This window comes from Corvus kubaryi, unplaced genomic scaffold (assembly GCF_017639235.1).
Source record: "Corvus kubaryi isolate FWS band 111438036 unplaced genomic scaffold, C.kubaryi_AGA036_p1.0 37308, whole genome shotgun sequence".
In the NCBI taxonomy this organism is placed as follows: Eukaryota; Metazoa; Chordata; class Aves; order Passeriformes; family Corvidae; genus Corvus; species Corvus kubaryi.
Genome location: NW_024581096.1, coordinates 15190122 through 15206369, shown reverse-complemented (window position 1 = coordinate 15206369; position 16248 = coordinate 15190122). Strand labels below are relative to the sequence as shown.

Below are 16248 nucleotides of genomic sequence, written 5' to 3'. Positions count from 1 at the left end.
GACATCTGAGTAAATCCCTGCCTCTGCTGCAGATAGGATGGAAGGGGGTCCTTTAGGTCAGAGTTGCTCATTAAAGATGTAAGAGAAATGCAGGAAGCCCAAACTGACTGAGAGACATTGGAATCTTTGAGCACTTTGATATTCATCAGATGTCTCAACCATTTCCTCTCTAAGGCAAACACCACAGCCAAATATTTAAATATTACTGACTCACCTTAGAAGGAGTTACTCCTTGTAGACCTTACCTCTTCAATGGCTTCTGTCATGGAGGCAAGTTTACTTCCTAAGCAAATTGAACTGATACATTCTGTCTTGTTGCAAGATTTAATGGTAAAATGTCAACAAATTTTTCTACAAAAGACTGAACAGCATTGAGAACCATCCTTTGCTTAGCAGCTCCCTTTTCTGCAGATTCCTGTCATAGCTGAAACATTTGCATTTAAAAGAAAACCCAGATTTTAAGATAGGAACATTTTTCAATGAATTTATTTTTAAGTAACAAGTAATTTTCCTTCATCTCTCCCCATCAGCTTTTACTCACACTCAAAAGTCTTGTTTTCTATACAAAACAGTCTCATCTATTGCAGTGAACAAAGCAGTCACAGTGTGATTGAACATGACACACAATAAACATGTGAGAGGTGAGACTGAATTTAAAATAAAACCAAACCTTCCTTTCTGGAACTGGGAAACTGTTTGTGAGCCACAGAAATGAGAAGTGGTAGAGGCCTTGAGAGTGTCCTCTTCTTCCCATCATGCTCACAGATGTTGTGTTATCATTCCTGACCTGTTTTCTTCAAAATGAGACTGGGCAGTCTAGCTGTCTTCACCAGTATTAACAGACTGGAGTCATGGCCTTCTGTGTCTTACATGGTACGTACTTCCTAATACATGTGAAAATATTTCTATGCCACTCCAGTAGTATCACTTTGCCAATTCCCTCACCAGCCACTGATACTTTTCTGCACTACTGTCACTTAGCCGGAAATTCCCTAATTTCTACATGTTTAATGCTTTCTTCCTGTTTGTGTCCCTCTGCCCTTGTCTTTATCACATTTCACCTTATTATTTTCAGATTATGTCTCCAGTTTTTCAAGATAATTTTGAGTCCTTATCCTAATGGAATTCAATGTCTTTTAACTGCGTCATCTGCAAACATTCTGTGTATTTTGCAATTCAGTATGAAACTTACTAATGAAAATATTGTATAGAACTGAACCCGGAATAGTCCCTTGTGGGAACCATCTAGAGATGTTTTCCCAACTGGTCAAGAAATCACTGTCTAAACTCTTGGGAAATCATTTTCAAGCACTCATCCACGTCATAGTAATTCCTTATCTTTCTTCTGAATACATCACAGGGAGTATGCCAAAAGCCTTACAAAATTAAAGATAACAAATCTACTCTTTCTTTTAGACCTGTTACTCTGAAAAGGAAGGAAATAAATTCTCTTTGACAAGGTCTTTTCTTGAGGAGACCACATTCACTGATTCTCATTTTCTTGTCCTGTATGTATGGATGGATGACTTAATACTTTGTTCCAGCTCTCAAAGTTCAGCATTAGGCTGACTCATCCACTGTCCTTTAACCTATCCTCCAAGACAGGTTTATTTTGTGTTTCCTGTGGGCATTTTTGCTATGTTCCTGTCCCCCAGGACCTCTACTCTCTTCTAGTTTTCATAGCTAATTGCTCTGAAATTCAGAGATTGCTTCAGCTGCTCCTTTAGGCACCCTAGGCTGAATTTCATCAGGCCTTACAGAGTCAAGTGTATCTGTCTGTGCTTCTTAAAGTCGATTTTATTAAACATCTAGTTACAGTTTATCTTTTTATATGGCACTGAAAGAAGGACAACCTTAATAGTTATGTTTTACTTCTAGTTCAATGTGGGACTTGCCTTCCTCTAAACAATAACTGGTGTCTGGGAGGAAGAGGCTTAGATGAGCCTTTCTGGAATATCTGATTTTGCCTCCATGCAGGCATCAGCCTCCTGGCCTGAAAAGTCATGTTCCTCTCAAAAGAGTCTCCAACATCCTCTCCATGGAGGTATCTCAGGCAGTGGCAGAAGGGTGTCCCCCAAATCATGAGGGGGGACACTCTTCACCATGAAGTTCCTGGATGTGCAAAGACTCTCCAGTGTGACAGTGGCAGCCCAGCTCTCACCATATGGCAGGCCTGATTCTTCATCTCTTGAGTGGCTTCTCCTCTTTAGTTGTGTCTTGATTCACTGTGCTTATACCAGCACGTTTCTAGAGCCCAGGGCTGTAGATATGGACAGGAACTATGCTTTCACAGCAGGGCTTCTGCGAAAAAAAAAAAAAAATCAAGGACTAATATCTTCTAAGACAATGTTGACCAAAACATGCTTTTTAAAAAATTTTTGAGATCTTTAATTCTTACTAGACATTCCACAGCAGAAATGCTGTCTGTTTCCCAGGTAATAGAAATGGAAAAAAGTGCAGATGCAGACCAGCAATCTCTTCTGCTCAGTGTGCGTCACAGGGCAGGAGCCCTTTATGCTGTACCCTGCCATGCTGGCTCCAACAGGGGCATGCTGGGGACTCCATGGTTCTGGTCCCCCTCACTGAAGGACCAGCTGGGCATATGAAGGTTCCTCCCTGTGTGCCTGTCTTCCCATGTTTACCTTTGGCAGAAAGTCCACACCTACAGGTAACCAGAGCACAGCTAAATCTTCTCCACAGAGGTATCATGTGCTCCGAGTGCACATGGACCCAGGTGATCTTTCTTCACCAAGTATAGACTTAGCCAAGGCGTCTGACTGTGCTTCTTTGACCTTTGACCAGGCTGCACTCAGTTATCACAGCCCTTTAAAATCTTCGTTATTGCCTTGAGTCAAAATGAGTCATCTGGACTAAGCTCAATTTTTGCTTTTATCCCAAATAACCATGGTGAGGAATGAAACTTTTGGTCTTCCTTCCTCTCTCCTCTAAATAGGATAACTAAATAGGATAACTACTGCTGTCCAAGTTGGCACTGGGGAGGAGCTCCAGACACTGCCCTGTTCCTCACCTCTAAACCTTGCTTTTCCTGTCTCTTGAAGTATAAAAACTGATGCTGGAGTTACTTTGCTTGTGAGTGAAGTATTCTGTACTTTCTAGATGGCCAAGTGAATAATTTTGGGGTGTCCCTTGTGACTGATTGCAGGAGAGCAGCCTTGCATATTGCTTATACTCCTCATGGTGCCTGGCCTTGGCTTTGCTTGTGGTAGCTGGCAGAGGATCCTTTGTGAGGTGTCAAGGTCCACTTATTGTGTCAGGCATGATAAGCAACAAATGAAGAATAGCTGGCAATGTCCTTGATGGAGGACATTTGGGAACTTCATTGTAGATGCACTGCTTTGTCTCAGCATCAAGGAGAGACAAACTATTTGCTCCAGCAAAACAAAAAGTCAGTGGACTCTGGATAAGCTGAGTGTTGAGGCAGACTTTCACAGCAGCAGATCCCTTGGCAAACAGCATAGATAAGTGACCCAAGGAGGAGAATAAACAAAAAAATGGCGATTTGTCATTAACAGAAAAAGAACGTGAAAGATTTCTTCTCTGCTGGTAATGACTTGATTTTTCTGGATGCTGTTTTGCTGAAAGTTGCTGTCAGGAACGAGCAAGAAACACATTTGAGGGTGACAGAGTGAAGAAATAGAACTGCTTCTTATTTCAAATCAGAGACTGCTGTAAGGGAGTCCAGGAGAATATTTGCACCAGAGCACAGGGGAAATCGGACTGTCTTCAGAAGATGTGACCTGTGGAGCAAGTTACTGTAGATCATCTCTTCAGCATGATCCCTCAGCATGAGGCTGAGGCAGACTAAGAGGCGGGCTAGCTGCGACATGGAGAAAGTGTCCACTGCACAGATCAAAGGTGCCCACAGTTGGACTAACGTGTCCAGGTTTAGATGGTTATTCCCGGTTGGAGTTTGGTCTTATTCTATCTCTGCAAGAATCCATATGGTGTTCATCTGCCAGCCGGTGACCTGGGCCATTGTGGGATGGATGCATCCAAGGCTTTGTGCTCTTGCTAAATCACAGCACATGTTCAGCTCATCTACCTTGAGAGAGCCCCAGAGCTTTTCTGGCACTTTGCTTTGGCCCAGGCTTGTGCATACTGACACAGGAAATGTGGTTTGGACAGTGGGTTTGTGTCTGTGCTTGGCTGCCAGGTCAGGCACAGCACAAGAGAACTGAGGGCTGATTCCCTTCCTCAAGGAGCAGATGTTTGCCAGTGGGAAGCCTTGAATAAAAGTCTTTAGCCAGTGTGAATGTAAGGAGAAGCGTCCGAATCCCACTGCTTGTGTGACCAAGGTATGGGCAAAAGAGGGTGGCTGGGAGAGCACAGTGGGGCGGGGAAGCACTTGTGCTCCTGTGGTGCACATTTGTTCTTCTACAAGAGTCTGTAGCTCTGTTCAGCTAAGGAGGCAGATGAGTGAAATCCCTGAGCTTCTGGGCTGGGCAGAATGGCAGAGTCTCTGAGAGGGGCCTGTACAGTTACATTTACAGCTCAACAGTGGCTTACAAAGAAATGCTTGAGGCACAGAAACAAAGACATGTCTAAAGCTGAGTATTAGGGAAAAGAACAAACATGAATTAATAAAAAGAAGTGAATGTGCAAAGTAAGCTGTGGTTATCCTGGGTCATAAAAGGGAAAGGGAAAATATTTGGGAAGGGTATAAGTAGTTAAAAGAATGAAGAATATAGGCTTATTAGCAAAGCAAGCTTTCAGCTACTACTGAGTGGTATGAATAAGGATGAAATATTTGATGCTGTATTGTTTAATCTTACAGTGAGTCTGTTCTGAGACTGTCTGCTTAGTGTGCTTAATGTAATGAGAGGATAAAAGCACAGGTCAGAATAAAGAAAGAGCATATTGAAGAGTATTTAGATAAGTTCTTGCTCATCAGCAAGATCAGATTAAACATACCCTGGAGTACTTGAAGAAATAGCCAGACCAATTTCGGGCCGTTACATGCATTTCAGAGAGCTTTTGGGCAACATCTGTCCTGAGTTTTAGGCAGAGGCTGGGGTTTATGTGCAAGCCGATTTACAGCATCTGAGCTGAGTGAGTACCTTGACTCAGAGGCTCAGGGTGTGCTCTGGGGCATGGACTGGGGGAAGCACCACTCTGCTGTCACCTACAGACTCACACCCATCATGTACCTGTGACACTGGCAGACTGAAATATGATAGTCTACTGTCATCAATCCCCAAACACTTCAGGGAGACTGTAGAACCAATGTCTGGCAAAAAGGTACCTGCAGGTGCTTTTTTCAAAGGGCCTGTCCTTAAATGCAGGAGGGACAGTGGCATGGACAGAGCACCAAAGCTCCAAAAACAGTGTCTGGATAGTTCACCCAGCTAGAGGCATCCAAAGCCAGCCATAGGGGGTCAAAAAGTGTGGGTAACAGCACAGCAGTGCATCAGGCTGTACTCTGGCCTGTAGGACAAGCACAGACAGCGGAGAAGAGATCTTAAAGGGTCAGAAGATGTGGAAAAATGTCTGGAGGAAAGTGATGGGATTGGACCCAGGGAATTACTGACCAGTCAGACCAATTTCAAAGACTGGAGAAGCACTTGAATAAATGGCAAAACTGTTGGTAGATGTCTAGTTAATAAGATGATTCAGAGAAGCTGACGTGGATTTGTCCAGAATAGATTATCAAGCCAGTATAATTTCTTTCCCTTTTTTCCAGAAAAATGGGCCTCATGAATAAGGGAGAGGAAATCAAGGTTATCATCTCTATCCATCTTGACTTGACTAAGGCTTTTGATCCAGGCTCACACAGTGACATACTTATAACCAAAGTAGAGAAATACGAATTAGGTAAAATTGCCCTAAAGAGGCTGCTCAGGTGGCCCAGGCAATGTGCTCAAAGAGCAGTTACACAGAGCTCACTGTCAGACTCTGAAGGTGCTTCAAGTGACACTCTCCAGCTGTCATTTCTGGTCTTTTTTTTTGATCAATACTTTCATTAACAACTCAAATTACAGAATAGGGAAGCCCCCCTGGGAGGACAAGGCACTTTGCAGGACATGATTATGTTCAAAATTATCTTGATAAATTGGAAGAAAGGCCCAAAATCAATGTGATGAAATTCAATAAAGACAAGAGCAAATACTGTGTTTCGAGAGGGGAAATTAAATACACAGATACGAAATAAGAGATGGCTGGTTAGGCAGGAGGGTGCCCAGGGGGAAGCATAGCAGATCACCACCAGTGATCAGCAATGCAATACTGTTACACAAAGATATGTGTCATTCTAATTAATTAGCAAGAATATAAGAGAGAGGAGGTTGTAACTCCCGCCTCAGGTTAGTCCTGTACCATGTGTTTGCAGCTGCAGAGCCAGGCTGAAGGGGAAGAACAGGAATGGTGAAGGCTTGGGTCCTGAAGGCAGACCTGGAAGCAACAGTTGAGGCAACTGATTTGAGTTGGAGAGGGGGAAAAAGAGAGAGGAACAGTGGCACAACCTTTTCTTGTTGTTTTGAAGACTGTTATAAAAAGGGGAATAAACTGTTGTTCTTTGCATCCACTGGGGGTATGGTAAGGAGTAATTGGCTTGGCTCTTGATAAAGGGAATCTTCTGTATGAAGTCAATTAAGCACAGATGTATCTGCAGGGAGGTTGTTGAGTACCTGTTGTTGGAGACTTGTGATCTGATTTTGCCTCAGAAGAGGATAGATATGCTTTTTGGGTCCTTCCAAACCCTGCATTGCCATGATGGCTTTGCCTAGGAGTGTACTGATAGTCAGGTTGGCACTGGAAGGAATTTGTCCCCAGGTCATATTGGCATGGACTTTCCTCAGCAGCCCAAGGAGATGTTTGCATGCCAAAGTCATCTGAGTGTTTTACTTGGCCAGTTCATGTAAGGGTGACCTGGGGGGGATTTGATAATGCCCTTATATTTCCTCTTCTCTACCTGGGGCAGATTTTACTAGTGTTTTTCAGGCACTGAATGACAAAAATTCTGCCTTATTTCACTTAGGCGAGGTATCAGCAGGACTGTGGTACTGCAATGCTGACAAAGGACTCCTTGAAGGATAATTAATAGAAAGGGAAGGAATGGCTCATCAGTCAATGTGTGTATGTTGCGTGTGGCACCCCACACCTGAGTTTTGGCAAGCCAGGGGCAAGCCAGATCTATGTTTGCAGTAGCTGGTGCCGGCACCACACTCCAGTCAGCCTCCTGGCCAGGGTGATTTTGACCAATTGTATTGTCTCAGTGCAAGTGACTAACAGCCTGTGTCCTGTGAAAAGGGATCAAGGATTATTTCTTTCATAGGAATGACATCAGAAACATGGGCGTTTTCAAATCAGATTGGATAAATGGTCTAATCTCCTGCTGGACAGGAGCCATTACCAGCTGCCACAGATAAAAATGATAGTATTCTCTTGCTAGAAATGAATGGATTATCACTCTGCAAGCCTGCTGTACATAGTAACGACATGAGATCTTAATATTTATTTTTATGTATATAAATAAGGTTTTGAATAGTTTCAACTTCTTTATAAATAAATGAGCTTTAAGAAATCAAAAGAAAAAGTGGTAGGCTGTTTTGCACTACCAAAAATAGTCAGGTTAAAGATCACTGAAAAAATGGCTTTCTTTTATTACATGATCAGGGAGCTAAAATGCTTGCTGCTTTGTATTTGCTCATCTCTGCTGTTTACACACGCTTTCCTTTTTCATGTGCTTCTTTACCCTTATTGTATCATAATTGAACTTTTGCTCTAAATTGTTTCACACAGCCAAAATCCTTAGCTGATTATCACATGCTTCAGGGGAAAAATTCACTTCTTGCTACTGTGCAAACAGTTGCCTGGTTCTCTCCTCAAATGCTCCACCCCACACAGCATGGATACTGCTAATGACAGGAGGTTGTGCCATGACAAGCCTCTGGGAGCAGAGAAAAGGCCAGTTCTGAGCAGATGCCCAGTTTGATTGCAGTATCATGAGGGCTAATTACTCTAATAAGCATTTATGGGATTCAGAGATCAGGAGGAAAGAGATCACAAACACGATTAAGGTGTCAGAGGTGTTGAAGGAAAATTGGAAGTATTAAGTGCCAATTTCTGTTTTCTGAAATTCAAGCTAACAGCACTGAGAGCTGCTAATAGTCATCTGAGGGCAGAGCCTGTTGTCCCTAAGAGGCTGTTTTTCAAGCTGTCTACAAAAAGTACCTAACTTAAGTACTGTTGACTGCTTTGAATAAAGGAGCAAGAGTATCCCGAGCAAATCAGCCTACTTGCTTTTTGGGGCTGCTGACTCCACCTATTCATGTAATGGATGAAGAGCTGTGACACCTAACTAACAGTAGAAAACTTGAATAGATCCCCATCAGAGAGAGGGTGTTTGGGTGTTTACCCTGGGGTAAAGCTCTTTGCTTTGGTTGAAAGGAATTAGCTTGGGAAAATCCCCTATGAGCTCATGATGGCTCTTACGCTGTTTGGTCACCTCCAGATGAGGTTTCTGCAACACTCTGTGTTAGTGTAAACATCAGGACTCAGAAGTGTCTGCACAGGATGATGAGGATAGACTACAGCTGCTGAACTTTCATCCATGTATTTCCCACTGGTGTGATGGGCTGGGAAGTTTTTCTCAAATTATTTGGGAAAGCAAATAATTTGAAAAGAAAGAACATGAGTTAGAGGAGAACTGTGTAGGACACACACGTAAAAACATCTTACTGTCAGACAACTTTAGAGTGACATTTTAAAAATCTTTTGATTCAAAATATGACCCTGTTTCTGTGCCCAGCGTGAGGCATATTGGACATGTTTTTGTAACCAGTTCCCCTGAGCTCTGCATTTCTCACCTTGAATTAAAACTCCTCACTACACCAACTCCTTCATCTGAAGCAGCTGCTGGTGACTGTCACTGTCAGCAGTAGCTCATGATCCCGGAGAGATGTTCCTGGAATAGATATACCCAGCACATTTTGTGCACAATGGATCAGCCTTAGCAATCACTGTCCTGTTGAACCTGCCTTCTAATCATTAACCTTTTTATTCTGGGTCATATTGAAGTATGCCATTCCTTTAATGCCAGATAGCAGAAGTAGTTTCACATGGAGACTTACAATTTCACCTGTGCAAGGATCTTCAAAGGTATATGCCACTCAAAACTCTTCAGTTGTGTCTTGTAGGCATGAAACTGGCATTTTGAGGTATTGTCAGATGGATTCCTTTTACATTCTATTTTTCCTTCCTCAGAACAGGAAGGAAACATGTTTGGTAGAGGGTTAACTACTCTTTGCCGAGTCTCTTGCTTCATTTTCCTGCTTCACAGAACTTCATGGTATAAACAATTTTATGAAAGAGAATTAACAGTTTTTCCCAAGGACCTGTCATAGGAATACCCAATCTGTGTAATTAAAGTATTGAGAATGCTGTTTGTTTTCTGAAATAGGTATGAGTTGCATAAGTGGTCATGGATAGAGTATTTGGTAAGCTGTGGGATAATCATACCCATTTATCATGTTTATGGGATGATGTTTAGGGAACTTTATCTGCTCCACTGCATGTACAGGAAGAGATATACCTTTGGAAAGCTTCTCAGAACCTTCTAAAGTGCTTGTCCCCATCTTGAACTGACAGATGCCAACAGGAGTGTGTGCTGACAGACCCAGTGACAAGTCATTCTTTTCCCTTCAGTCTGATTGAATTCCCAGATCTGAAAATCGAGCGTTCTTAATGCTTTTGGTCTAACTGAAATGTCTCTTCTAAACTGTAAGCCATTTATCTGAATTCTAATCTCTCCTGCTGAGCTGTCACAGTCAAAAGGCAAATCTCCTTACCAGGCAGACAGATGCTCTGAAGGTGCAGGGAGGATTTCAATTTTAATGGAGAAGTTTTCATCTCCCTGAAACAGAAGTGCCCCAAGGACCCATGTCACATGTTGCTTGCAAGGTCTTTCCTTCACCCCACATAGAGACAGAAAGCTAATTTGAGGTTGTCTGGCTGAAAGGTAGCCATATGGCACTGCACTTGGAGTAATTAGTCAAATGTGAAAGGCAAGGCTAATGCTTGGGGACCTTTGTGTGGCACCACTGGTGGTGTTTGGAGACGTCTTAGGGATCTCTGGGATGGTGTTGTGCCACAGTGTAGAGCTCTAGTGCACAGCTCAGATACCTCACAAGGCCCATCCCTGATGGCAGTGCTCCAGTAGCCATGGGTAGGTGCAGAGGCTCCAGGTGAGGGGCTTTACCTTCTTGCTGGAGCATCCTGTAGGAAAGTGACTGACAGGAGTGCTGGAGACAAAGCTGCTGGTGGAGATAAGTTTGCAGCAGCAAGCCTCCAGGGTGCAAACCAGCTGCTCTTTAGGAAGGATTTCAGAAGACCTTGCTGAGGTCATGGGACTATGTCCTGCTAATGCTGAATGCCCTGTGCTGACTGGGACTGTCCTGTTTCTTCTTGTTTCTAGGTCAAGTGGCAAAAGGATGACATGGACAACAATTCCAACTTCTTCTCTGTCTCCTCGGATGGGCGGATTGTTTCGTGGACTTTAGTTAAGGTAAACAGTAGGTGGCAATTTCTTTTTCCAGTCAAATTATAACCAATTGCCTCAAAAGTTCACTGATTCATGAGTGTTATTTTTATTTCTAATGAGCCAGGTTTGAAAAGAAGTGTTAGCAATAGCAGCTGGTGCAGTCACAGCTGGATCTGGAACTCCACGTTAAATTCTGAAACGAAGCAGGGTCAGTCTACTCCTTGTCAGGACCTAACCTTCATCCTGCCTGCACCTGTAGCACCCCATGGGCCTGAAAATGAAAGATCATTCTCTTGCTTGGCAGCAGCAGGAGTCCGAGACTGGTCCTAGTTCTCAAACTTTCTTTGTCCCAGAAGGGTGAGCTAGACACAGAACAGATTAATCTGCTTTATTCCATGGCTTCCAGATTCTCATCCCCAAAATGCTCCCCTACAGATTGCAATTTGGACTGGGAGAAGGTCAATTTAAATTTCTCCCCATGTGGACAGAGTGAGTAGTACAGAGTAAGCTTGCATTTGCAGTGGGATGGCAGCATGTTATCAGACAGGCAGAGGATTTCTCCCTGCCATGACATTGCCAACTCACACCCAATAAAACTTTTTAAAACCAGTTTACATGCCCTGCCTTTGTTCGCTTTTCCTTTTGGAGTGTGTTGAAATATGTTGATAGAAACCTAGAATTAATGTCCCAAAATGACCCTTAGATTTATGTCTCTGAATCCCAATATGTGGGTTTCTCTGCTGGCTATTTCATTTTGCATTTGAAGATTTCAAATCTCTTGCTAAAAAAATAATTGCAATGCCCTGAATATGAGTTTGAAGCAGCTGTCCCATTATTCCCCAACAAAAGAAGAAATTTCTTTGCATCCTAGGATGCTCATTTTTCAATCTGTTATACCAAGGCTTGCCTGTTCTGTAGTTTTTAGGCCATGCTGCCATGGCAGGGATTAATTTCTAGCATTATATGTAAATTTAGCCTCGTGTTCAGGAACAGGAGTGTCTCCTAATGAACAGTCTAGGCATAGGCAGATGGCATAGATTTTGAAGTGTTTTTTTTGTAGACCTTTCCAGGTTCATACATGCAGCTTCAGAATCAAAAATCCCTTCTGCAAGTGTATCCCAAGTCCTTCTCCCAAAAGAGCTCCCTAGACAGGGACAGACTAAGAGTCTGTCCCAGCACTCAGCTCCTGTGTTATCCCCTGAATAGGACTGCCCAAAAGATTTGTGTTGAAGTGGGCAGTACATGCCTGGAGCCAGGTACATCCAGCTGAGGTGATTTGGCAGCGTACATTTACCACCTGAGCCCCAGTAACTGAGTGTGCTCAGCATGCTCTCCTTAGGAGGCAGGAAACACTGGGTGAAGTCTCTTAGTTCACAGAAATGCCACAACTGGGACAACCTAAGAGTCTGCAGATGGACTCTGATAACAGCTCACCCAGCAGGGGGTCTTTTGCACCAGTGCTTAACTGTGTTTCCACATCATAATGTGGTTTTTCTGTCCCTTGAGCACATAGATATTTCTTTCTAAGCATGCTTGGTGTGTCTTCTAAGATCTGCGTCCACTTAGCACATTGTCATTTCTACTTATTCCTTGCATTACTGTAACGAACTTGGTCATACCCATGTGAAAAGACTATTTTAAGATTTTTTTAGGTGAAATTACCTCTGAAATTGCCAGAACTAGTATGTACCTAGTGTGTACCACCCTTAGTAGGTAGGGGTGGAAAACAGCAAAATTTTAGGTGCTTTGGATATTTTTTGGGAGATTCAGCAGGGAGAACAAGAAACAGGATGAAAAGAATGTTTTGTTATAATCTGTGGGTTTTTATCCAGGAAGGAGAAGTAGACAATATGCTTGAATTCCAGTTTTACAAGAGCTTTTTCTGGGTTTCATTTAGAGTAAAACTGAAGACACTCCAGAGGTTTTCTATTCTACAAAACCACAGTGCAAATAGGGTATAAATGAAAAAGTGCTTCGTTAATCTTTTTGACCGGACTGTCCAGCAGTAAAGCTGCTTCAAACACTGGTAGCTGTTTGATACTTCCAAAGCCAAGAGCACAAAGTGAATAATTTCATTCTTTCTTCCAGCTAAATATTTGGAAAACCACACTCAAGATTTGGATAGAAGAGTTGTCAAATGTTAGCCAGGGACAGTTGATCTGCCTTAACCATAGCGGTTGTCTCTGTTAGGAATGGGCACAGTCACTTTGGACAAATTTCACGAAAAAGCACTTGAGTTCTGTGTACTTAGACTGTCTTGACTTGACTTTGGGTCCTCATAAAGGTGTAAAACATCAAGGAAGGATGCAGGACTTCTGCTGCTGGATGACTCTACTCCCCCACCTTGGATGCACACATTGCCTACCAAAAAGTAGAAATGTCACAGACACTTCAAAGAACACTTTGGGATGAAGCATGGCATTGCTTCTCTGGCTGATGCTCAGCAATCTCAGGTTTGATTAGTAGTTGTAGTTCACCCCCTCCTGTGTGACCTACAGCTAAATTACTGAACAGCTCTGGGCCTGCTTCATCACTTAAGGCTGATAAGAAGTAAGGGGAAAACAGCAGCTGTAAGGCCTGATTCACTAATGCTTACAAAGTGCTCTACAATTATTAGGCAGAAGCAGCATATTATTGCTCAGTATTCCTGGAAGGCCAAATTGTCAGCAGGCTGTTTACCCAGAAGGATATGTGAACAGCTCTGGTGACAAAGAGCCCCAGGAAGAGAAGTGTTTTTCATGCTGCAAAGCTGGGTACAAGATAAAACCAGCACAGCAGGGGAGTCTGCACAAACAGGGTCCTTTGTGAAGGAGAAGGGCTGCAGAAACTGTCCATAGAGGCCTCTGCCAGGTGAAGGTGCTGGGGTAGATCTTCAGAGGAAGGCTGCAGAAAAGTGTGTGCTTAGAACGAAGGTCTTTTGAGGTTTGCCTTTCTACCAGAACACAGAGATAGTGTGCTAGCACATCTCTGGGCCTACCCAGATCACACGCCTGACACACTGGGTGTATCAACATGACCAGCTGCAGGCAGCTCCAAAGCTGCACTTCAGACCAGCCTCATGTCTTGGACAGGGCACATGCTCTCTGGAGAGCAGGCAGAACTGGGAGCTTGAGCAGGAGCAAGTGCCTGCTCAGCTTGTCCTGACTGCACTCCCAACAGCCCAGCAGCACTCCTGTTTGGGTGTGCAGCAGAAAATGCTCTGCTCCTGATTGCTCTGGACACTGCTCTTTCCAATTCTTGCACATGTACATCAGCATGTGTGGCCTCTTTCTTAGCATCACTCCTGCTTTTACCCACTGAATCAGGCTTGTAACCAACGATCTGTAAGAAGAGTCACTAGGGCGGAGCTCTGCAGGAGTCTGTCCTGCTTCTTGCTGCTCTCTCAGTGAAAAATTTATTGCCATCTATAGGCCAGGGCATGTGGGTGTCCAGCAGTGAGAATTGGTGAGAAGGAAGTACATTACTTTTTGGGTTTTGACCTTTGTTGAATCTTCTGTGAATTTGTACCCCCGGAATATGATAAAAATGCCTTATAGAACATTGTCCCCTCTCAGCTGCAGTACTGAACAGATGCTCACAAAGTCTTCTCCCACATTCCCCAGCATGGGAATTCCTGGGGTTGACTTTGCCAGTGTCTTTGGGTGACTTTATGATGTGTATCCCATTTTGCTGCCCTATGCCCAGAAATTAATTTTGTGCCTTTCTATGCCTTTAAACTGAGCCTGAGAGGGGGGAGAGAAAAAACCGAGCAAAACTTTCAAGGCGATTTGCAGTTTATTTTCATGTTTCAAGGACACAGATACACAGACTCCTCTGCGTTCTGCTTTCTGCGGTAGAGAGCGGAGGAAGCACACTGCTTGCTTTACAGCCAGCTTTCAGCTTTTTTTTTCTCCAGAGGGAGATGGAGAGGTGAACTTTTGTTTTCCTGGGACTTTGGTTTTTTTCCCTTCTTCTTTTTTGGACTGTTTCCACATCAGAACACATCAGGACTTTCTCCACCGAGGTGGAGGCCTTGGAGGAGGGCCCACCCCATCCCAGCTCCAAGGAGGAGAGAGGCTACCTACGGAAGGACTCTGAGATTTTCCCAGATTTCTCCCCACAGCAAGAAGTTTTATTATTTAGCATTATTATCCTTTTTCTGTGTGTTTGTTAAATAAATAGTTTTTACCTCTTTCACTTTCCTTCGAGGAAAATTATTTTTTTCCTGAACTTGCTGGGGGAGGAGTGGTTGTAACCTGCCTTCTCTCAGAGGATATATTTCCAAATTTTCCTGAACTGGCACAGCCAGGAAAAATCTCTTTTTCCACCCAAGTCCTGCTCTGGGCTAAGAGAAGCTTCAACTATAGCTTAATTCACTGAGCTAAGAAGTTATGTTTTGTTCCCACAGTGCTTCAGTGGGATATTTGCAGATTCATTATACTATCCAGTCCACAGCTTATACTGCTCACTAATCATTGGTTGTTTGTTCTGTTTACCACATAGTCAGAGAACCACAGAATGGTTGGGGTTTGAAGGAGCCCCAGGGTGTTCTTATAGTCACAGCCAACTCCATTCTGCAGTGGTATTTTAACTCCCAAAGCTAGTCTGAGAATTTATCTTTCCCTCTGGTGGTTTCTTTATATGTACCCACATTGTGTCTATTTTCATCTCTCTTCTGTCTCCCACCTCAGCCGTAAACTCTTTGGGACACAACCTTTTGGCCCTCTGTTCATGCACCTCCTTGCACAGCCATGTCATTAGAGCTCTTTAGAGCTCTGAGAACTGCTGAGAACAAAAACATGGGGCACTTTTCCCTTGGGGTGAACTGCTTGCTAGGTATTACTTGAATATCAGAGCCCGTGAAGTTGTGAGTATTTTGAGCTGAGACTGCTCTGGGGATAACAAGAAGATATTAAGAAGTAAGGACTGGCAAGATGGTAAGTTACTATTCATTAGCATGGGGCTTTAGTTAGCTCCATGAGAATATGAAATATCCATCTTAAACCACACAGGGTGATTTAACTAAACACAATGATTTAAGCTGACTATGTCAACCTCCACTAAAAAACACTGACCCTGAAACTCGAAATTTTCCAGGTCAAGTGCACGTGTCGAGGTAATGCACCCGTGGCTCTCAGTTTCAGTGCACCAAAACATCAGTTTCCTGAAGGTTTTATGGAACACAGCATGTTAGCAAGCTGCCAAATGTGAAACATTAAGCAACTTCTGGACAGCTTTTTAAAATTCCTCCATAAAATTTGCCATTTCAAAGTACTGAATGTCTCTGTATTGTTGCTGCAAAGCATGCTATTCATGTGGAATCTCCTCTGCCTGCAGAATGAGCTGGTTCACATGGATGTCATCAAGCTGTCAGGAGACGGAACAGCAGTGCAGGGGCCAGAGGGGCTGCAGCTGCAAACGCTTGGTAAGAGCCCAAGTCCTTGCCATACTGATTAATTACTGACACAAAGCCTCTAATCAGTCATTCTGGGAAATTAAATTGGGAGTGGGGTGTTGAGATGGATAGGAGCTAAAGGAGGGTTATGCCTCCTTGCTTTCATCACGTAGTAGGGCAAAGACTGTCTGGAGCAATGGCCACTAACTGAGTCAAGTTTTGCTGGTTACATATTGCCTTTACTTAGATGAATTGAACATTAATTGAAAAAGCGTCCCTTTTTCTTGGCTATCTCTGTGTGGACAAAGCACATACCTGTGTATGTGAAAACTCAGTTTTGTTCTTACTGTCAGACATTGATCTGGACTGGCAAAAT

General features: G+C 43.3%; 1 protein-coding gene across 2 annotated transcripts in view; it reads left to right on the top strand.

Moving 5' to 3' along the window:
- Positions 1-16248, top strand: part of DNAI1 (dynein axonemal intermediate chain 1) — a 138307-nt gene that overhangs the window by 71375 nt on the left and 50684 nt on the right. For both annotated transcript variants that reach the window (XM_042028710.1, XM_042028709.1), the window contains exons 14-15: positions 10433-10522; positions 15815-15902. In XM_042028710.1, the coding sequence (XP_041884644.1) occupies positions 10433-10522; positions 15815-15902 (178 nt within the window). The remainder of the gene's footprint in view (positions 1-10432; positions 10523-15814; positions 15903-16248) is intronic.